This window comes from Microchirus variegatus, assembly GCF_963457635.1.
Source record: "Microchirus variegatus genome assembly, chromosome: 17".
Taxonomy (NCBI): domain Eukaryota; kingdom Metazoa; phylum Chordata; class Actinopteri; order Pleuronectiformes; family Soleidae; genus Microchirus; species Microchirus variegatus.
This window is the reverse complement of record NC_139818.1, coordinates 14,357,279-14,380,372: the sequence shown is the minus strand read 5'-3', so window position 1 is coordinate 14,380,372 and position 23,094 is coordinate 14,357,279. Positions and strand designations below refer to the sequence as shown.

The following is a 23,094-nucleotide window of genomic DNA, read 5'->3' as shown; positions in this document are numbered from 1 at the left end:
GTATCCCCACTCTGCACCCGCTGTACTTTGGTTTGCAGTGATTGAGGAGCTGGACACAACAAATGATTTTGTTGCCTCGCTGCCTGAAATGAGAAACCCCTCCCTCAGAGAATGAACAAACACTATAATTGGCTTATAGAGGAGGTGAGGCGGCAAACAGTGTGTACTTCAGGCGTTGTTTGTTTTGAGGGCAGGTGAGAGTGTAGGTGATTGCTTTAAAGGTGAGGGATGCACGATAAAGCTCAGGCAAAGGCAGGTGGGGAGGATAAATCCATCCCGAGAAGCAGGCGCGATGAGAATTTACAGCTTGCAGAAACCTATTTGACAGCAGCGGCAAAAAAGCAGCGGGTGTAATTTTAGTCACAAAACAGACATTTAGTGTAACACACGAGACGAGCACAACACATGACACAATCCAATTAGAGAGGAACTTGATCACCAAAGTGACTTGATAATAACATTATAGACACTTTCCACATTTGAACCCACTCATTGTCATTCTGCGTCATTACGCCGGCAGCTGAGCCCAAGTTTTTTTTTTATTCAGTATTTGAATACACTTTTACAAAGAGTTTACAAAACAATCAGGGTTTGAATCAAGGGGCTATGATTATATTCATGACTGATTATCATTATTGATTCTTCTTTTAGGTTTTGTCAGAACATTGTGGAAGTGTTGCAGATGAGATGATCTCTTCAGTCTCTTAATGTTTGACCAACATATCAGAACAGCGTTGTATAAGCACTGGGGAGGACTCAAACAAACACTCTTTGCTACGGTGGCCCTGAGGTGCAAAACACAAACGTGAATCACAAAAACACAAACGCAAATGACCAATACACAAACGCAAATGACAATAAACAAACGCAAGGGCCAGCGTTTAGCTCACTTTGTAGAGCTGCCGTCTCATGTTGAGGCTACAGTCCTGAAACGGAAATGCAAATCAAATCAAATCAAAAAACGGAACTATGTTTGTGTTTTTGCGTTTGTGTTTTGTGATTTGCATTTGTGTTTTGCACCTCAGGGCCACCGTACTTTCCCATTTACATCGAAAAGCAAATCCCTGTGCAACCGTTCAGTTGCAAAAACTTTATTGTCCGTTTGACATTTTTACTCATAGTCCTAGAAAAGTAGAGTCTTGTAGATTTGGGACCATTACTGTTTGCAGCTGGGATATATAGCGCAGTAGTCCTGACCTCAGCAGTGTGGTCAAGGGGAAAGGGAGCCAGCAACTGATTAGATAACACTCCAGAAGAACATGGTGCGGCTTCATGTGTGTGTGTGTGTGTGTGTGTGTGTGTGTGTGTGTGTGTGTGTGTGTGTGTGTGTGTGTGTGTGTGTGTGTGTGTGTGTGTGTGTGTGGTGATCCATCATCATGTCCTCTACAGGAGGGAGCAGGCTGACCTAGACTAACATGCTTACTCTACTATCGCCTCATGCACCGCAACGTGTGTCGTCTAGGAAACAGCTAATAGTGCATTAAATGTTGAGCTCGTCCCTTTTTCGAGTGTGTAAATGTCTACAAATGTTTCACATGTTTTTTTTTTGTTGTCATGAACATTCTGAATGAACAACACAGTGTTTTTGCAACGTATCGAAAAAAGAGAAAAAACAGAAATGGAGAGAAAGTTAAGAGTTATACCAAAAAAAAATAAAAATAGAAGAAGCGTCACAACTGAGAAGGAAAGGGTCAAAATGACAGTTAAACCCTCACGTTCTAACCAATAATAAAACACATGGAGAATTCTGAATTGTAGTATCAGTAACAGACTAGTGTAAACACAGTTTTGTCATCGTTTGGACTGTAAATGAGCATCCAGCTGCAAAAGGAACGGGATAGGTGCAGCGTCAGCATCTTTATTGCTTAGTGGTACTTGTCGATTTACAGTTGCAACTTTGAGAGAAACTGGCATGCTAACATGGAGCTGCAGAGGGAGAGAGTGGCAGGGTGTGTGTGTGTGAGAGACCACAAAGAACCACTTTAACACTATCTTTACATTCTCTGTGATGCAGGGGGGGTTTTTTTGTTGTTTTTTTTTGGCCATTTCATTTCATTTTGGCTGACAATTCTGAGCTTGTATGCCACCACGTCACAAGTCCACGGCATTTCTGGATTCACATTCAGTAAAGGTGTTTGAAAAATCATGGCAGGACAAAGTGAAAGAAAAAATAATCAGCAGGAGCTAAAACAAAAACAAAAGCTTCATGCGAGGACCAGACAGGAGCTCCCTGATCCCAGGAGAGGAAAGAGACAGGGTTTTTTGTTTCATTTGTTAAGGTAAAGTAAGGTAGTCTGGTGTGAGATGACCTTTATGTGGAGATTAATTTAACACACAGTTCATAACAGAGAAGAAGTGAGTAATAAATCCGATTGCCGATCACAGTAGCCGCTGACTGTTTGGCTGGTAATATGGGAAAGGAAATGAAAGGAGCAGCATGTGTGTCTAAAGATATTATCATAATACAGAGCAGTCATTTTTTACACCTACAGGTAATAAATAGTAGGCTTATCAATCCTACAACAAAAGGTAGGTTCACAGACAAAAAAAACAAACAAAATGAGGAAAAGACTTTGAGATTAAAGTGTACAGGGGAGAGGTGATGGTGTTTCTCATCCTTCTCATCTTTCTGCTCAGGAAAGATTTCCCGCTCCAGTGATAACGATCGATCCAGGAGACGTTCAGGAAGGCGGGGATGGGTTTCCCTGTTTTGGTGTGGACCGTGTCCAGCAATGCAGCACTATGACGGGATAAGAAGAGCTGACTCGGTCGGAGCTAAGAAGGATTAAGTTTGTGCCTATGTGATTTCTGTGAGCGTGTTAAACACCGAGCGGTCCGTGGCGAGGAGCTGTAGGACTCTGGTTGTCCCTGTTGTCTGCCCCCTGCTCCTCCAGGTTGATATTGCTGGTGGAGGTGTGGTGGTGGAGGGGATCCAAAACAGGCCTGTAGCCCCCGAGGTACATCAGACCTGAACGAGAGGAGAAGGTGGCGAGAGATTAGGCGGATGCTGAAAGATCATAGCAGAGAAGATATCCCTTCTCAATCCCTACTTGTAAGTGAAATGCACAGACCTGGTGTCAAATATGTATGTCAAATCTCCACTCTCTCTCTTCTCACATTGTAAAACAGCCTTTAGAAGCTCATCCTGCACTCTAGTAGAAGTGGAATGCAAATAATACTTCATATATTGTGCATTCCACTCGAAAATATTACATTTTTAAAAGATTTGGCAACCCTACCTGAGTTGTATGTCGTTGTATAAACCTTTTTATTTATTTTATTAACCTTCTATGACTCAACCCAGTCTTTATTTATATTTTTGCAGCATGAAATTGGAATAGGGAGGGATCTGTTTGTGTATATCTCCAAAATCCACGTTTGTGAAACCCCTTCCTGATCGAAAATGGTTTGGCCAAATCATAAATGAACCCTCCATTCACCGAACCCTTTTTACACGCAACTTTTCTGGAAATGTAGTGAGTGTTCATGCATGTTTAGGCCCTGAAATGTGCTATTATAATAATAAGAATATAAAACGGATACAATATTGTCCACAGTGAGTGTGCTTGGACCCTAAACATGCAATTTTATATAAGACTTGTAATATTTGTTAAAGGTGCTATATGTAAGAATGTGGCCAAAAATGGTTACTACATTCAAATTCAAAATACCGAGGTCTTTTAGGTTTCGTTTTCTGACGTCACTGGCAACCCGTGGTTGCTCGGCAACTGAGACTACAGACTGCAATGATTGGAAGACAGTGGTAGGTGGAGCCACATGCCAAAACATGATTTCAAAACATAAACATGATTTGCAGTCTGCAAAATATTTTTTTTAATGCAAATATTTTGGCTGTACTGTTGTTGTTGGTGAGCTCAGTTTGTTATATGAACATTATTCCTGAGTCTCTGTGACATATTAGGAGGATTTTATGGCCAGTTGCTTTAGATTTATTACATAATGCACCTTTAAGAAAAGATAAATTAAAGAAAAATATGAATATGATAGATTACAAAGCAAAGTATAAGTAGTCGCCCTGGTTTCAAATCTACAATCTGACCATGACTCCATACCTAGTCTTCAATGTGCACTGGGCACGACGTCTCGTCTGTCCATCCGAAAGAAGGCAAAATAAGGAAAGGGACATAAAGGAAAGAAAGACACAGGGGACAAGAAGACACAATTCAGGAAAGGACAAATAGATGATGAGAAGAGCGATGGTGGAAAGGAGAGAAACAGAGAGATAACAAATCACTTCTACAACACACAAAGAGGAAAATGTGTCACAGCGTCACAGCACCCCCCGCTAGAGCACTCGAGGGATGATACACAAGATCAGTGAATGGGTGTGAAATCAGGGTTTAAGACACGAGGAGAATGAAAGCTTCACCAATGACGCAGAACTCAAGGATGTGGAAAATGTTTGGACCCAGAATTACTCAACAACATGGATTGGAGCCAATGTCCACTGTTTCATTATCTTCATTTATATGAGAAGCAGAAAACCCACAGTTTGGGGTTTAAAAAATGCAATTAAAGATGCAATAAATTAAGAAAGAAACTGAGACCTTTAGCTCTGATCACGTTGTTGAGAAGCAGGTGGAGGATTAGGATTAGGAGAGGACAGCAGGGTGTAAGAATGAGAAGCGGATGTTTGGCAAAGCAGCTTGGAGCTGGTAGATGCTGAATATGATCTTTAGGATGGACCAGACTATTTCCTCTGTCTGTCTGTCTATATGTCTGTCTGCCTGCCTACAAAAAGCACATATTTGACTGAAAATCGGATGCACTCACACACACACACCATGGCTTCAGCATAAAAGGGAGAGGAGGGAGACGGTGCACAGCAAATATATAAGAAGCAATGAAGCGCCACAACACCAAAGGGGTGGGGATGAAGAGAAGAAGGAAGGCTTCAGACCTTCATGCAACTAAAGGTCCTCTCTGATCTACAGCGACTACTGAATGATTCACTCGCTTCATTGCAATTAGCATCCCCAGCTCTCGTTTGTCCGTGTTCGGAGGGGGGGGGGAGGTTGGGGTGGGAGGGGTTTGCCACTCACCAGCGAATTGGCTGTCGATAGCTTGCTCATTATCCAACCCCAAAGAGGGCGTGTCACACAGAGCGACGCCCTGATTGTTATTGGCCAACTCTGGACACCTGCTCCGCCCACCTGTAAGCGAGGGCAAAGGTCAAACAAGAGCAGCCAGGCACAGCGGGGAGGGGGGGGGGGTGAGGAGGGAGGACAGGCACGGCGAGGGAGGGAGTGAGTCAGAGGTGGAGAGGAGGTGTGGTTTGCCATGCTGGAACGGAAAGAGTTAAACAGCAAATGGTTAATGATCATGTATCTCTGCAGTGAATCAGTGTGAGGCTAGATTAAGCAAGTGGGAAACCTGGTCATGATGACATCACCCATGAGAGTCGGAAATTCCAGTTATGATTTGCAGTAAAATGTAGGACAGCCTGCAACCAGGCTCCTATTGGACGATACCAGCTGTCAATCATGTACCTTTATTGTTTTGTTTTCAATAAATGGAAACATGATTTATGAATTATTTCTTCCATAGCAGAGCAGCTGACAATCAAGTGAGAAGTAGCTTCATTTTTCCCCATAGACATCCATTAAAACTGAGTTCTTTTTGCAACCAGCAAAGGCGCCCCCTGCTGGCTATTCCATATATTCTTACTTCCTGTGAAGCTTCAACAAACAAAATGGAGACTAACCCTAACACTTCAACAAAGGTCATCACTTTTAGAGATAAAGAATGTTGGCTACTTGGCCCTGACTAAATTCTGAGAAATATATAAAAGGCGAAACCAAACGATTCACAGGCTACAGGGCTCGCAAGAACAGGGAGTTAATGTGCAGCGTGTAAAGCTAATCAAGTTCCACAAAGAAACAATGCTCTGATGGTTGCATAGCAGGTTATAATTGGACAGAATGAAATTTACACTGGGAAGAAACGAAACACAGAAGCTATTGGGTTTCATTTTTCTCACTATCCAACGTATCGGATACAACTCGCCGTTTTTCCACAGCGACATCTTGCATTTATATGATTTAACATCATCAAAAGAACACTGCCAGAGAGAAAATCGTTTTACACTTTGCTTCGAAAGCTGCCAATCTGTTCTCACACTGCATTCATTTATCTTTTGCATGAATATGAAATGCTGAGACCAGATTTTGGCGTCAGTTTTGTGTCGTGAGAGATAGAGACGAGCTGATAAATGGGACAGGGATATTAACACTAAACATTAGCACATTTTTCCGCCGTTTCCAGCATGGACATTTAGTAAATAGTGACATGTTTAACACATGCAAGTGCCTCATGCCTGCAGCAAGAACGTGTGTGAACAGTGACAGCGAATGTGTGTGTGTTTGTGTAGCTGACAAAGATGTCTGAACGACAGAGAAACAAACACACAACAAATACACACAGGAGAATGTCTGACAGATGCAAACACACACTTCCTCTAATGCGTGTTTGTTTGCTGTGTGGTATCTCAAGGAAAGTAACATTGTGTTTACTGCAGGTCCACTGGTCACGTCGTCGCACCCTTTAATGCACCACAACTTTAAATGTTGCTTTCTAGATTTTCACACACGCACACGCACGCACTCATGGGCCACATAGACAGCCGTAATGCAGATAGAGCACGAAGAAGCTTTGTGATGCAGCAGCGGAGAAGCTGGAGAAGCTGCTCCACATAAATGCCACATTTGATATACAAACAGTACGATATATACATATATACACATATCTTTATATATGCACATATATATACACACACAACTTTAAATGAGCATCATGCAAATGCAAGTCAGTAAATGCGCAACAGAACCTCATCTAAACAACGCAGGAGGATGCCACAGGCTCGTTCCCTGAAAAGATGCTCTGATCAAACCCAATAATGATATATATTAATCACAAATGGCTCAATTACAGCTCATTAAATTATCCAATCAGGCAACACTAAGTGTGAATTAGGATAATCAAACAAATTTTCACTGCACGATTGCATCGTCTGGGTTTACAATCCAGAGACTGGATCCTCCAGATGATGTAGTTCTGAACTTGAGTAGGGACTGCTCAATAATGAGCTCACTGCAGATGGTCAGGGAAACCTCCAGATAATAGTAACTGTATAGCCTCTAACAGCATGATCTGAGCATCCTCGGTAAAAGCGCAGTTTCTGTATTTTATTGAAGACAATCCAAAGAGCTCAGCCCTGCTGCACAGAATAAAAGCTTGCAAATGCACACAAACTGTATGAGAAGCCCTTTTCGTTGTATTTTTGAAAGGCGCTGTTCAATCTTGAGGATCATATCTGGCGTGGGTTTCCCTTTATTTTCTAAAGGTAATCACTACTCCACAATAACATACAGTTTGTATGAGAAAAGCAGGTTCTTGAGTGCAAGAAATGCAAAAAGAGAGGTGGGAGATCAGGGGTCACCACAGTTACCTTTCCCAATAGATGGGGAGGAGCAGTCCTCTTCTGTCATGTCGTTTCCCTGGAGAAATGAACCATAAAACAAGAATAAATGTTGGTAACATTGAATAAAGAAAATTAGCACAAAATGCCACACGTCAGAGCACAGCAGTCACCTCTGAATCCTGCTCCTCTACAGCCACCAAGTAGTTGTGTTCCTTTTGCTGTTTGGAAAAGTCCTGAACAAAAGAAACAGAACACTCTCCAATGAGCAAATTACACATTTCAGGATAATATCACTGTTTTCTCTTTCCTCCATCCTCACCCCTTCTTGGTGTAATGGTCCTCGCCTCTCCATGGGGGTGTCCTGGTTTTCCTCGCCCTCGCCCTCGCCCCCGTCCTCCCCACCGGGTTCGCCTTCCACCCCGGCTAGGTAGGACCCTGACATGGAGGACATGGTGTCAGTGCTGATGTGGGAGTGCTGCGAGTGGGACGAGGCCATGGACATCACTGATTGGGCCAGGCTGCTGCTCACTGGGTCTGGCAGACAGACGGAGACACACATCACGCCCAGGCTCGCGGGGGGAGTCGTCGGAGGACTTTAATTCGTTTTGTCTTTGGCTGCCAGGTGAGATTTCCATAATCTCATTCAAATGACCAACAGCAGTGCTGTTTCGTTTGTTTATTTATTTGAATTTGGGAGATAGATTTGAACGTAGACACCACTTTTATGTCTATGCACAAAGTGTAGAGCTACAGCCTGGAGGTTGCTCAGCTTGATGAGCTCAGCTTGGCATAAAAACAGGTAGAAGTGGGGGGAAACGGCTCCATCCAAACCAGCAACCGAGGCCTGTTATTTCTAAATTTGTGTCATTGTGACGGTAAACTGTTTAGTAGATTGTTGGATAAACTGATCCTCAATACATTTCTCAAATGCAACCCCTAGAATCTAACAACTTAGATGTTGCTTTGCTTTTTCTGCCATGCCCGGCTCAGGCAGACGACAAAACTTTTGAGAGCCCCTCAACCAAAGCCTTACACCTGACCGTAAAACATATCACTACAATTCACATCTTGAGCCTCAAAAAGAAGTTCTGTCTCATTAGAGTCATCAGAAAAGTGCTCACACACACAACTAAAAGCATTCTGTGTGTAGTTGTCTGACAGAGAATATCTTGTAAGTTGATATATTTGATTCATACATCACAGTGTGGTCTCTCTTCGCCCATTGGAGCAGATCCACATACTGCACATACAGTTGTTTTTTTTCCCCCAAAATGTAAGAATCACACTCAGAAAACAGAGCTCATGTTTCACATTAAAGAAGAAGCATCCGTGAATGTGTGTGTGAGAGAGAGGAAGAGAGCGAGAGCAGAGACAGGAGGTCTGGCTGAATGAATATAAGATGGATCCATTTCAAATGAAGGAAATCTGTTTTTCTCAAAACTCATGTTACTTTCTGCAGATACACTGCAAAAAATGTCTTAAATCAGAGCTATGTATGCTTGGTTTTTTTTGTGAAACAAGATATTTATTCTTGTCAAGCAGTTGTTGTGTTACCGTATTTTACTGAAGCGTCTGTTTTTCCAAACTCACAGCTTACTTATGAAGCTGTCATTATAGACGAGAAGCAGCCACACACACACAACGATAAACATGTTTGAATTCATTATTTCACTCAGCCTTTTTATCCCAGCTGAGTCCTCTCCTCCTGTTTTGTGACGAGGCTCAATCCAGCAGTCATTCATTCGATAAAAATCGGATCCAGTGGAACCAAATATAAAATGCTCTCATGGTACAATCGTATAATTAATTCATGTTTAAATGCTCCGTGCAGCACCATGAGCTATTTCTATTATGCGTCCTTGCTAAATTCAATCCGACAGTTTAGATTTTAGCTTTTTTTTATGCTCACAGGCTGCACGACTAAATCATCTGCAGCAGAAGCCATTGTCATAATCCAAAGGGAAATTTGTCTCTGCTTTTCTTCTAGTAAATCTCTAATTAGTAAGTTCAAAAAAACAAAAAACATGAGTGAGTCATCTTTTTTCACACTTTGCCTACTCATAGGGCCTCCAGAGTTCCAAATATAAGTATTAAAATGATTAAAAATGCTGATTGTACATAATATGTCTCCTTTAAACCACCCAGAACGAAAACTGAGCAAAGCCAACCAACACAGTGAGGACATTTGTGTCAGTAAGTACATTTACAGTTTCCTGTACAGAAAAACAAACAGCGAACAGTGAGATGAATTGTTCTGTATGTTTCGTACCTGCTGTGCATGTTAATCGTAATAAATATTAAATGTAGCATGGCTGTTGTTGTTGTTGTGCCGCCACTGTATGATTTCTGGCATCAGTACTGCAGTTTTTACATCGTTTCCTTCTACTTACAGGTCAAAGACCAGGGAGGAAATGTTGGTGCAAAGTCTGAATCCAGTCCGACTAAGCATATACATGCAGGAGTAATCGGACTATGAATCGCATTATCCAGGTATCCTGGTTAGTCTGACTAAGACCTGCTCAATTTACATGACATGAAGAAAACCAAATTATTGTCTTAAGTGAGTGTGAGTGTTCTTCAGGAACAGAAATAAAGTGATTTGTGCACGTACCTTCAGGGGAGGTGATGGTGGAGGAGAGTGGGGTGCCTGTGCAGGACGACTGGTCGATGGCTCCAGACGAGGAGAGGGTCAGGTTCTCGCTGTCCGGAGTCACTCCACACTACAGGACGACAACAACAACAGGAGCAGCAGTGAGAAGGAGAGGCTCGCAAGACCACACCATCCTCCACACACACAAACACCATGCGTATGTGTGTGTGGAGATCCGTTTTTCATGGTTCACACACACCTCCTGCTGGTCCACAGCGAGTTTGTGGCGACAGGCTTCCGATTCACTGCAAGATTTCTCATCCTCCTCTTCGGGAAGCACGGAGGAATTCTGGGAGAGTGACCTAAAATAAACGAAAGAATGGGTAGTACTGGTCAGCGTGTAGATACATACAGGAAAACAATAGAAAAACAAATGTGCTGATAATGACCAACTCTCTTTTAACAGAATATTTTATGTTACATGTTTTAAAAACAGAATTTACATTATATGCCTTTATTGCTTTAGATTATAATAATAATCATCATATATTTGGAAAGCTAAATATCATATTTGGTATAGAAATGTGCTTTTTTGCTTGAAGAATCTCAATTTCATGTGTCTTTCCACATCTGAAATCAAACCCAGACCCTGGCCAGATGAAGATGAATCAGTAAGAGGACAGTAAACTCAAGTTTTCTCTTCTTGCAGCCGGAAAACACATCCATCACAGTGAGTATGTTTCACCAAAAAACAGTTGCTTCAATGTAAGGTGTAGGGATGGGACGATACCACTATTTTTGTTTCCATTTTAGAACATTAATGAACTATGATTCCCATCCCTAGACAGGGGATGATGTTACGAGTTTTTGGTTCAACATAAACAAAGCATATTTGACTTTAGGAGGCGTATAAGTAAATTCCAGGAACACATTCCTATTTCTCCAAGCAGAAATAAAACTAGCATTAGGTCAAGGCCTGGGATGCAGACTCACTTTGAGCCACTCTTCTTAAGTTTGAGTCCCTGACTGGAGTTGGAGTGGTCTAGAGGAGAGAGGGAGCGCGCCGGTGCCGGGTGAGGCTCGTTACTGTACGGAGGCAGCGTTCCGGCGACGTGGCTGGGACCCGAGTGGAGAGGAGGAGGAGTCATAGAGGAGGTGTTGAGGGGCCCGTTCAACGCCTCCAAAAGAGACACCACTTCGTAGCCTGGCGGGATGTGCTCCGACGCCTGCACACAAGATGAGGACACGACAAATGTAAGTTTCCCAGCACTGGGGGGGGGACGCGTTATATTTGTTTCGTTTGGTTGTCAGCGCTGTCTCACTGAGTGTTCCTCTGAGTCTGAGGTCTGCGAAGTGATGACGGGGTGAAAGCTGGTGGGAGTCAGAGGACTGAGTTTCTTCCTCATGGCTCGGATCTGCAGCAGAGCTCTGAAGGCTGTAAAAAAGACAATAAAAAAAGGGAGAATCTGAAATTTGAAATGTGTGAATATGTGCTTTTTGTTCTTCTATTTAATGTTAATATTTCAGAAGTGACAAGCACTTCTCAAGCAGCATCAAGCTTTGGATAGGACCACTGGTCGCTGTTGAGAACTCACGCAGTCTGCAGATGGGGCAGCAGTTGGCTTGGTAGCGTAGTGTGACTGCACAGGCGTTGCAGAGACACAGGTGCCTGCACGGCAGGATGAGTGTGTCCCGGACATCCGCCAGACACACCACACACTCCGCACTGTTGTCGCTGATCTCATAGTCAGCAACCTGCAGACAAAAAAAAGTTTATATATTCAGGAGAAAGAGGAACAAACGCAGTCTTGGTGAAACACTTCACTAGAAAGACGCGTCACCTGTGATGCACTCAAAGAGAAGCAGACAGGTATTTACCTTTGATTCTTGGCTGTTGTATTTGTTCTCTATCCCGTAGATCTCCTGCAGCAGATAACTCACTCCATCCACCTGAGGAAAAGAACAGTTTGAAGAATGAAGGCAGCAGGTCTCATGGGCTAAATGTTCAATGTTCAAAGCTTTGTCTTTGACAGTATTAAACGTAAAAGGAGGCAGAGTGAGAAGAAATTGAAGTATTTACCACTTGTTTCTGCTTCAGTGGCTTCACGCAGTAGCTCCCGTCCATGTGCTGCCAAAGAGAATAACAGCTGCGCGTTATATTATTAAATTATTTTCCCGACAATTTCATTAGCTCGCATGAGACGTCTTTTTGTTCGTTTTATTTCATGCACACAATCTGCTACATTATGTATGCGCACTAATGTTCATGAACATGATTGATGTCAGAGCTGAGTGTCCTGTCATTTATAAAATAAAATGATGCCTTGGAGTCTTTGCTAATGAGAAACTGGCACTTTGCAATAGAGTTGTTAGTTTATACATTTATCTGCCATTAATCACTGTCTCTTTACCCTACCAGTCTTGTATCAAGTATCAAAATCATTTTCTGATATAAAATAAGGAGTGATCCTAGCTGGAGATTGAGTTATGGTTGAGTTGTCTTTCAACTGGAAGGTTGTGGGTTCAATTCCTGGTTCTACTAGTCTATATGTCAAGTCCTTAGGCAAGACACTTAACCCCATGTTGGAGTGTGTGAATGGCAAAACTATAGTGTAAAGCAGCTCATCAAGACTAGAAAAGCTCAGTACCAATACATGCCATAATACCAACTCAATTTTATCAGTAGTAATGAGTAACAAAGATAGTTGTAGAGGAAATGTAGTGGAGTAAAATGAAAAGTTGCTGGAAATATAAATAACTAGAAAAGCACTCGGAGAGCGCAGACCTCCGCCCAAGACAGCTCAGCCCCCCACAAAATAGCTATACAAATAGTGATAGCGTCTACAGATCACGCCCAAAATTCCCCAAATCACTTGTTCCTGGTCCCATTGCAGGTGAAAATGTCATCCAAATCCGTCCGACAAACAAACTCCCGCAAAAACATATACCTCCAGGTGGAGGTCAACAAAGTAAAGTACAGATATGTGAATTTTGTACTTGGGTACAGTAACTAAGTATGTGTCCTGTAACATTACAACACTGTAAGATACCACTAACACAGTTCACCTCTGTCTCAGAGCCCTGACTTCATCTGCTTTCTTACCTTCTCAAATGTAGCCAGGAGAATGTGTGAGTGTCCCAAATGTTCTGCAGAGATTGGATACAGTGGACACAGTTTGATATTCTGCTCGGCGCACATCGACATCGGTGTGATAAACGTACGATAACTTACCTTCCCCCTCATCTACGACAGCCTGCACCACCATAGGGAACATCTCCTTGTCCATATCAAACAGCAGCTGAGGGAGGGTTAGGGGATTATAGGGTTAATAATCTGGTATCACAGCCAGCAGAGCCTCATGTGGACTCTTGTGCTTCAGCCTACACACTTAACGGCCTACCTCTTCGTCGGCCCATTCGCTGAGGTTGACGGTGTGTGAGGGCAGACAGAACTGCTGGCAAACTCCTTTCTTGAAGTGCACTGTCTCAGACTGCAGAGAGCTGTCCTGAGGCAGGTAACTGCAAGAAACACACAAACCATGGATCAGTGCGGGATAACATACATGATGCGGTATCAGGGATCAGTCAGACAGCTCTTTATGCAAGATGTGAATAATATGTTGAAGACCACATCTATGTGAATATTAACAAAACACGTTTCACTTCCATTCTTGCCTGTATACCTATTTATTAACCCTTAGTGCTCATGCCACCTTTGGTAAATTGCTTAGGAAATAATACACAACTCCTTATATGGACATCCTGGGGGTGTGTGTTCATACAGTAGATAATATCTTCAGGCTTTACACAATGCGTGCTCTTATATGTTGTTTAGTCAAAGATATGATTAATGGTGATATGATACTTGTTTTTTTTTCGGGGGGGGGGTTGTTTTTATTTTTTTTTATTTAAAAAATTAATAGTTTTTGCTTAGGTGTGTTTATATCAGTGGTGAAAATGGGGGGAAAAAATGATTTCATCAGATGAGCCTATAGGTTGTGCCCCAAAAAGGATATAGGACACTATATTACACATTCTTGTAGCCTCTGTATGTACGTTTTAATATGGTAATGGGAAAAAAAACAGCATAAATGCTCTGTGGTCTAAAGGTTAATACAGTATATGATGTAACATATTCATATTTATTCAAACCCTGTTTCCCTTTTCTTTCATTTTAAATTGTTAGAGGATTTTCTTCTTTGAAAAAACACTGGCATCTGACATTAACCACAATGCAACTCGACGAAGAGCAGTTCCATCAAAGACACGTGTGTTACATTAGTGACGTAGCCTTCATCCTTAATCTGAGATGAGGAGATGACTGCTAACATTGCACAGATGAGGGACACGTCCCTCGAAAGAGTTTCTACTGCAATGTTTTCAAATATGCAGTAGTAATCCCCAAGATCTGTGACTGGACTGTAATGTGTAGAGTTATCCAGTAAATGTAATTATCTTTTGTTGTCTTTTCCGTATACGTACATATGTAAAATATTGTAATGGTAAATAAAATTTCTCTGACACCAGCCCAGTACAGAATACCAGGTCCTTTGTGTATAGTGTATTGTATATTGTGTATTGTGTCTAGCCTGAACTGACACCTTCCTACAACATCCGCAGGGAGTCGGCTCCCCGATACCTACAGTAGACAAAGAGGTGTGAAAACACCACCTGGAATGGCAGACTCTTTGTCTGTTGGAGGAATGCAAAAGGGGAATTGCTCAGGTATAAATGTGGAGGGTTCACTTTGCTCGGGTCTTTCTCCAGCTAGGATCACTCCTGTGAAGATTGACCTTTTCCGTGCAACGAAAACAAAAACTTGTCGGCCGGCAGAAGTTCTCTATTTCATTCTTCACCAGCAGCAGAGAATTTCCACAAGTCTTAAGAAGTCTCCATTACATTTAGAGCCCCCAAAAATGGGCAAATTATTCTTCTTAAAACCTGATATATTCCACAATTCTTATTGATGTTTTGTGTGAATTAAAAAAAAATATATATATGTATTTATAGCACACCCGTTGTTTGCGAGTCCATCAGAAAACAAACTTACACTGGCACTCCGTTGTGAAACTCCTCTATGGCCTGGTAGTAGATAGTGATGGCCACCTGTGTGTCGGCGTCGAAGGTGAACTCTACGTTGTAGCAGGCCCTGTTCTTCCCTGTCGCCTCATCGCCTGGCAGCTTCAGGTCCTCACTGCACCTGAAAAATAGATGAATTCACTCGTAGAATCACTTTAGAATTTGTTTGGCGCAGTGCCTTCAATTTTGGTAGTTGTAGATGTTGCGGGTTGTTCCCTAAAAATAGCCCAGTGTGGTTAGCAGCAACAAGACCCGGGTTCACGACCCAGTTGGAACGAGGGCCTTTCTGCATGGAGTGTGCATGTTCTCCCTGTGTGTGCACGTGGGGTTTTCTTCCACGTACTCCGGTTTCCTCCCACAGTCCAAAAACACGCAGACGTTGATCAGACACTCTAAACTGACCGTAGGTGTGAGCGTGAGAGTGAATGGTTGCTCGTCTCTGTGTGTGGGCTGTTATGTGTGGCTGCTCTCAGCTTCTCTCAGCTTTTATTTCTGTCCGTCTCTTCCTCTCATCTTCTTCTCCACTCATTTCAGTGTTTACAGTATATCCTTGCACTTAAAAGGGGGAAGAAAAGATTGAAACCAGAGGGCGAGACTGGGCATCGAGCATGAGAGCTCTTCCTATTTTCCTCAGATTGTTTTTGTTATTAATTAGTGATGGCACTGATGTTTTCTACAGTTCTCTTGATCTCGTACTTAAATTGGATTGAGGTTACGGTTTTGACGCACTGTGTCTGACAGCCCATTGCTGCACTCTTGGAAATAAGTAAGTAAGTTCCAAAATGGTTCTTCTACAAGGGCTGAGGTTCTACCTGGAACCATATGCTTCTGAAAAACCCTTTACCCGAAGTAAGGGTTTTTCAAGAGGTTCTTGGTAACACGAATGGTTCCAGTAAGAACCATTTTGACCCAGAGCACCCTTTAAAACCCCTTTCCTGAATAAAGGGTTTTAAAAGGATTCTTGGTGGAACCTTCCGAAAGGGTTCCAGGGGGAACCTTTATAAAAAGGTTCTCCTATATCTCCTTATATGGTTCTACTTAGCACTTTTATTTCTAAGAGTGTGGGCTGGTCCAGAAGCTACCAAAATCTCCAACCCTTTTCCTTTATTCACTATGTCTTTCAATTATTACATATTTGTTAGTACTAACTAAACTAATTATAATTGGTTTCAACTTGTGGCGTCCATATTTGTTTGAGCCTTTTCTTATTCATCAAAGGGAGGCCATAACGTTGGCCCTGGGTGGACTCCGCCTTTTGCCCTGTCAGCTGGAATCGGCTCCAGAGACCCAGAAGGATAAAGCAGGATAAACTGATAGATGGATGGATGATGGATGGACAGATATCCCAGTGGATATAATATTAGACTACAGCAAAAATACTTGCGTCGACGAAGGTGCTTACCGCACGAGCCGCACCGTGTCCTTACGTATGTTTACAAGGCTTCGGAGCGTCTTCACTGGTTCCTGAGGTGGAGGTGCCGCGTACGGGAACTGAACACACAGAGAAAACATCATCAGAAAATAAAAAAGACAAGTTGTAAAATAAGCTATTGAGTCCAAAGAGTGGCAGCTCTTCTCAGCCTCGCCTCTACATTCCTAACTGTACCGAGTGGAATTCGGGGGGGTTATAAGACGACTGAGGCCACTCTTGGTTTAACCTTATAACACAGAAGTGCTGTCAGCACCAGTGAGATTCGTGCTGACGTGCTGACCGACAGCAAAAAAAAATCTGCTCAAACCGTGTCTTTCCAGGAACACGGCTGACACTTCAGACACAGGAGTGAACAGCAGTCGTCCAGGGTCAAACAGAGTCTGTCTGTATTTTAAGATGGGTGAACTTTTTCACTGTCAAACCCACACATTTAGTGATAAAAAAAACAAAAAAACATCAATAATCCCAGTGTAAAAAAAAAAACTGACACACCACCTTTAAACTTGACCCAGTTTGTGGTTCTCGTCTCAGCACTCTTCTGTTGTGTGTGTTTGAAGCCTGAAGTTGCTGACTGAGTGTAAAGGGAGAGAGCAGAGGTAGTTTGAGGATCTCTGCGGGGAGAACCGAGCAGGATGTGGTCGGATACCTCTGCACTACAACCCCCTCATCTGTGTGTGTGTGTGTGTGTGTGTGTGTGTGTGTGTGTGTGTGTGTGTGTGTGTGTGTGTGTGGATAAGGCTCTGAATGGCACCGTGTTCGGTGTTATTACACATCTGCGCTCAGCACGAGTCGTGCCTGTAAACCACACAAACAAACACACACACACACACACCGAGGAGCACATGCTAAAAAGAGCCACTCACTGGAAACTCTATATTAGTAACCTGTCACCACACAAGCTCAGACATCCTTTACTCTTTCATACAGGTGAGCAGCGATAAACACAGTTAACCAGCACTACTGTGTGTTTACCATGATCATTGCATAATGTGCCTAATGTCTTGACAGTACAGGATTTAATTAAATCGTTTTTCAACGCATTTTACTGAGAGCCAAAAGTGTTTCTTCCGAAAAAGACGAAAAATGTAATGGCGACTGATCCAATAATTACTAGCTTTGAGATATTTCAGTCAAGACCAACTGACAAACAAACATAGTGAAACCACCAGCATCACTAAAAAATCCATGTCCTTTTGGATATCCATGTGCTTCAGAGAGAAAATCCCTAAACATAGTCCCCATCCATTATCATATTTGTAGAGTGGCAGAGAACACCAAGAACACAACAACTGTGGTTGGGGTTTTATCTTTCCTCGGTGCCATCTGTTTCCAAACCACCAAACACTGTAATGCTGTAAAGCTTTCAGACACACATACATACATGCAACAAAAATGCCTAAAAAAAATCTAAATTCTGTGCCCACAGCAGGATTATAAAACAGCCTCTTTATCAGGAGACAAAATAGCACGCCTAATTTTAGCCCCGGTGTAGACAGACACAGCAGCGCCACTGAGATTAACGCACATAAAGATGGAGCAGAGTATGTCCATATCAGCTTCTATTCAGTCCGTGTGTCTCAGGACATGCGCTCTGTTTGATGTGCGTTATTTTAACCTTCGGGGTTCATGATCAGGCTGAGTGAAAAAAGGAAAAAAAAAACATCAGAGGGAACATCCCTTATCAACATCTCTGCACAGGCAGCTGGCAGACGATCATTTCACTTTCAATTACTTTGACGGGATGACATGTTGATATAAAAGTCAATCGGTGATGGGGTGACAGGATGATAAACGCCACTGGCAGAGTCACGGCTTCTTGTGAAATGCATCCTGTTTAATGTCAAATTAAATGAGCTCATCAGCTGTTTTTGCAGCTCATGTTGTGAGAGGTGGTTTTCTCTGTTTGACATGAAGCAGAAATATTTATATATATATATATATATACAAGAATAGTCAACATGGACACTTCTATCTAGATTTTACCATTTTAATACGTACTTAATTCATTACTTATATATTTTTATGTACTTCATGTTGCTCTGCCTTTAACTCTGTAAAGCACTTTGGTCGAACTTAGTTGTTTTTAAATGTGAAAGTTGACTTAAGGGTGCATTATGTAATAAATCTTAAGCAAATGGCCATAAAATCCTCCTAATATGTCACAGGGACTCGGGAATAATGTTCATATAACAAACTGAACTCACAAACAACAACAGTACAGCCAAAATATTTGCGTTAAAAAATGTTTTTTTGCAGACTGCAAATCATGTTTATGTTTTGACATCATGTTTTGGCATGTGGCGCCACCTACCGCCGTCTACCAATCATTGCAGTCGGTAGAGTCTCAGCTGCCGAGCAACCCCTACCTAGTTGACAGTTATGTCAGAAAATGAAACCTAAAAGACCTCAGTATTTTGAATTTGAATGTAGTAACCGTTTTTGGCCACATTCTTACATATGGCACCTTTAATTGATCTAAAATTTTAGGCAAATGACGGTATGGGGTTTACTCCAAGAAAAAGGCTCATAGAAAATGGAGATTTACTGTTTTCCTGTAACGTTCTCGAATAATTCCTCAGTAAACTTTTGTTGTGAGACAGTTTTTAATACGTACCGCCACAGGTCTGGTCCCCAGGAAGTTAAGGTCTGTATTTTCCCCAAAGAGGTAACCCTCCGGGTGGGTGGAGTCAAACTTCTCTCCCCCCATGATGAAATGGTTGGCGAAGTAACTCCCTGCACACAGAGACGTACAAATAAGTCATATATATGACATAATATTGATTTATTGATTCTTTAAAGGAGATGGATGAAATAAACACTTTGTATTAAGTCATAAAATATGTCATTACAGATCCAAGGAAACATGTACAATTGCAACATAACAATTGTTATGCTATATAGCTCCGTCTTAACATTCACGAGGGATTGGTTCTTCAAACTACCTGGCAACCATGAGCAGGAAGGATGCCACGACAAGCAGATAGTGGTCTCTGTTTAAAACTCCAGTTGCATATCTTACATATAGCCCCTTTAAGAGGCCAACGACTGAAAAACATTTTGTGCAAAGCATCTAAAGTCAAGGAAATAGCTAAACTAACGCATTATGTTTTGTATACTCGCGCATCTATAAGCTGGTCAATCTTAATTTCCAATATGTTGAGCTGCTTGAAGCAAACAAAGCTGTAGTATAACCCTGGTTCAGTGAAATAAAGGGGGGCTGGAATAAGATAAAGGAAAATATTTGCATATGTCACTCTACTTGCAATATTTGATCTCCCAGTCACCACTGAATCTGCCTCATAGATGCACGATTCTTCATCTTACACCAAAAAACAACATCTCAACAACAACAATTTCTTCCTGGATGAGCAAGCAAGTGGCAGCTTGGTGGTAGAAGAATGTCCAGGTGAGAAGGAGTGATGATGAGGTGACTAACTCAAGACTGGCTCGAGTGTTGTTGTTGTTGGCCAACAGCTCATCTACCTGTTTTCCAAGAGTTTGGGAAGCTCTTCTGCTTCATAATCACAGTGTGGGATGTCATAACACTGTAATGGTGGTTTGGAGTTTCTTTAAATACACGCTGGACACTCTTGTCATGTTTCTGCTGGGAGGCCGTGTGCACTGGAAACACTCGACTGAACCTCGTTTATTACGTTTACTAATTCTAGAGGATAAAATGGGTTTTGGATGACCTGGCCACAAAATCCATAACGGGAACTAAAAAAAGCTACAGTGACAAGGCTCCTGCTCTCTCTCTCTCTGTCTTTATCACCTTATTATTATTTACAGCAGGTGCAAGAGGCGAGCTGGGCCAAGGCTTTGTCACCAGATCCCACAAACAGGAACTGGGGCTGACAGATCGGTTTCATCAGCAGCCATCGCTGCCACCACCACCACCTTCCTCCCCTCCCAGCATCACCACCACCACTGCTTCCAGGTGCAATATTACATATTAATCTGTTATATTACAAATCCTGTGACGAATACAGCTGAACTTCCACTATGAAATCACCATAAATCTAAAGATTTTAAAGCCTAATACATCACATCTGGGCCACACACATCAAATTCTTAATGTGTTTCTGCTACATTTAAATTTGCTTTATGTCTCCGCTTTTGGTAGGAGTGAAAATTGATAACACGACAACATAATCCACTATTACCATATTAAAAAAGTGATGTCATATGGTGAGCTGAATGTATAAACACACATCGCTATACAGTAGACTATATATACCAGTGTTTCTGCTGCTGATGTTGACTGATCGTTTTATTTTCATCCTCTCGGGATCCATCATCCTCATCATCACTTATTTATATTAAAGCCCAAGTCCAGCCTTCTGCTGAGAGATGCACCCAGACAAGAGCTGACCCCAGTTCAGCGAAGAGATGGGAACATTATTACACGTTACTTGTGTACCTATTACAACACCCAGCAGAGGAGAACTGGAAACTGACATTGCAGGTGGATTTCATGGAATCATTATGCTCACATTTATTCGAAATGGAACATTTCTGTGTGTATATTTCAACAATCCAGATAGTAATGGATGTTTTTTGCGTTATGTTCTGTCTCTGTGGGTCCATGTCAGCAGTGAACTAAAGGCAGAAAGACAATGTTTGTGGCCCTTCATAGAAATCATAAATCATGTAATAATAATAATAATAATAATAAACTATACAAGGTGAAATTAAGTCTATTAAATGTACATACAGCAAGGTAAAAGTTTATATATGTGTTAAGGGATTTCTTTTAAAAAATGATATGGATCTCCCCTCTCTCCACAGGTATGTACCCAGGTGAAAGGCCCGCAGGCCTGGCTGTAACCAAGGCGTGAGGAGGTGGATGATGGTGCTCATGGTGCTGATATCCAGGCTACTTTTCCTTGCGTCTCCGTGTGTTTGTAGCAAAAACTGCTGCAATAAAAGCTCTGTCTTTGGGAGCAGAGGCTGTGTGTAACAGATGCCCACCTCCACCTCCTCCTCCTCTCGCTCGCCCCCCAGCAGCAGCAGCAGCAGCGGCGGCAGTGTGACCTGTTGTTCGATGACTTACCAGATTTCGGTGGATAACGGTACACCGCATTGGACGGTATGTCCACTTCTTCCACGCCTATGTTCTGTCTGCTCGTCAAAGCCCCCATTGTCCGTCAAGCGAAGAGCACACGGTTGAGCGGGCATAACAGTCCGGGCTCGCCGCTTCGATGAATGTGACCGTCCCCCCCTCCGGGGGAGAGGGGGATTAGTGCGTCTTCTCTGGCCCGCTTATCTCCCCACGACGCACGGACGCTGCGGCTCGTTTCCCGAGGCACGAAAACCTGCCGTTCAACAGCGGAGGGACGCTCGCATGGTTCCCCCCATCCGCAGCAGCTGCACGGGCCGAGCGAGACGAAATCTGCGGGTTTACTTCTCTCACTTCACGCAGGCGACTGGGTCGTACGGAGCGGCGATGTCGTCGTCGACATGTCCCAGCCAACCGGATGATGGTCGTGAATCCCCGGTGCTTGTCCTGTCAAACAGGTCTGTGGCTCCCCATGACGTCAGTCAGCCACAAATCCGGACCGTGGTTTTTGCGCAGTCCCCCTTCTCTCTCTCTCTCTCTCTCTCTCTCTCTCTCTCTCTCTCTCTCTCTCTCTCTCTCTCTCTCTCTCTCTCTCCTCTCCCTCTCCCTCTCTCTCTCTCCCTCTCCCTCTCCCTCTCTCTCTCTCTCTCTCTCTCTCTCTCTCTCTCTCTCTCTCTCTCTCTCTCTCTCTCTCTCTCTCTCTCTCCCTCTCCCTCTCCCTCTCTCTCTCTCCCTCTCTCCCGCTGACTGCAGCAGTGCAGAAAGCTCTGTCCAAACATGAGTGTAAATGTGTGGACAAAAGCTGGACTTTATTATTAGTATTCGTATTATTGCTGCTGCTGCTACTGTTGCAACAGAAATAAAGTCATATTAACCCCATCTGAGCGTAAAACAGCGTACATATCAAGCCATATATGACATATCATTATATCATGCGATTATTATTATTATTAGTAGTAGTAGTATTGCTGTTGTCGCAGCAGAAAAAAAAGTCATACAAACCATATCTGAGTGTAAAACAGCTTACACATAAAGCCATATATGACATATGTATATCATTATATAATTCGATTATTATTATTATTCTTTTAAGTGTTATTAATACAACAGGTAAATTAAAGATCAAAAGCCAAAGCCTCTAAAATCACACCAGTGGTGATCGTCTGTAGTTTTCGTTTATGTTTTTATAATTATACGTTTTATATAATAAACAACTCTTAAGAGCCATTTGTTTAATAGCATCACATAGTTTATTTTTTGCTCTCCATTGGAACCCCCGTCTTACTTTGATCTGCATAGGTTACCGTGATTAAAGGACTTCGCATCGCCATTTGTATTCGTAAATGTTCGTTTTATTTCGTAAATGGTCATTTTTCTACCCATTACAGCAAATGTATATTGAATAAAAAGAGAATAACCGCCCTGCGTTTGTGGTAATGTGACTCCCCGCCATCGGGGGCGCTGTTGGAAACTGTGTGCTAAATGAGGGCAGT

At 42.5% G+C, this 23,094-nt stretch overlaps 1 protein-coding gene across 5 annotated transcripts; it reads right to left on the bottom strand.

Annotated features, from left to right (window-relative positions):
- Positions 1–606: 606 nt before the first annotated feature.
- rnf157 (ring finger protein 157) lies at positions 607–22,119 on the bottom strand. 5 transcript variants are annotated; one of them, XM_083904169.1, is made up of 20 exons: positions 21,596–22,119; positions 19,157–19,275; positions 16,513–16,601; positions 15,082–15,231; positions 13,433–13,550; positions 13,264–13,330; positions 13,135–13,178; positions 12,112–12,159; positions 11,910–11,981; positions 11,627–11,786; positions 11,354–11,466; positions 11,025–11,257; positions 10,291–10,393; positions 10,053–10,161; positions 7,761–7,975; positions 7,612–7,674; positions 7,469–7,517; positions 5,064–5,174; positions 4,074–4,108; positions 2,831–2,968 (listed from the first exon to the last, which is right to left on the bottom strand). In XM_083904169.1, the coding sequence occupies exons 1-19, from the start codon at positions 21,681–21,683 to the stop codon at positions 4,074–4,076; spliced, it is 1,986 nt and encodes a 661-aa protein (XP_083760295.1). In that variant the 5' UTR covers positions 21,684–22,119; the 3' UTR covers positions 2,831–2,968. The 5 variants fall into 5 exon arrangements, with proteins under 5 accessions (XP_083760299.1, XP_083760295.1, XP_083760297.1 ...); XM_083904171.1 differs by having other exon boundaries at positions 7,761–7,876; XM_083904170.1 differs by having other exon boundaries at positions 15,082–15,225.
- Positions 22,120–23,094: the final 975 nt, after the last annotated feature.

What these genes read in the sequence shown, in the direction of transcription:
- rnf157 (XM_083904173.1), bottom strand. Translation starts at nt 21,683, where the DNA reads ATGGGGGCTTTGACGAGCAGACAGAACATAGGCGTGGAAGAAGTGGAC. An exon ending in CTTAAGAAGAGTGGCTCAAA is followed by an intron (nt 10,394 to 11,024) that starts GTGAGTCTGCAT and finishes CGTTTATTTTAG; the next exon opens with GTCACTCTCCCAGAATTCCT. An exon ending in TCGCTGTGGACCAGCAGGAG is followed by an intron (nt 10,162 to 10,290) that starts GTGTGTGTGAAC and finishes GTCGTCCTGTAG; the next exon opens with TGTGGAGTGACTCCGGACAG.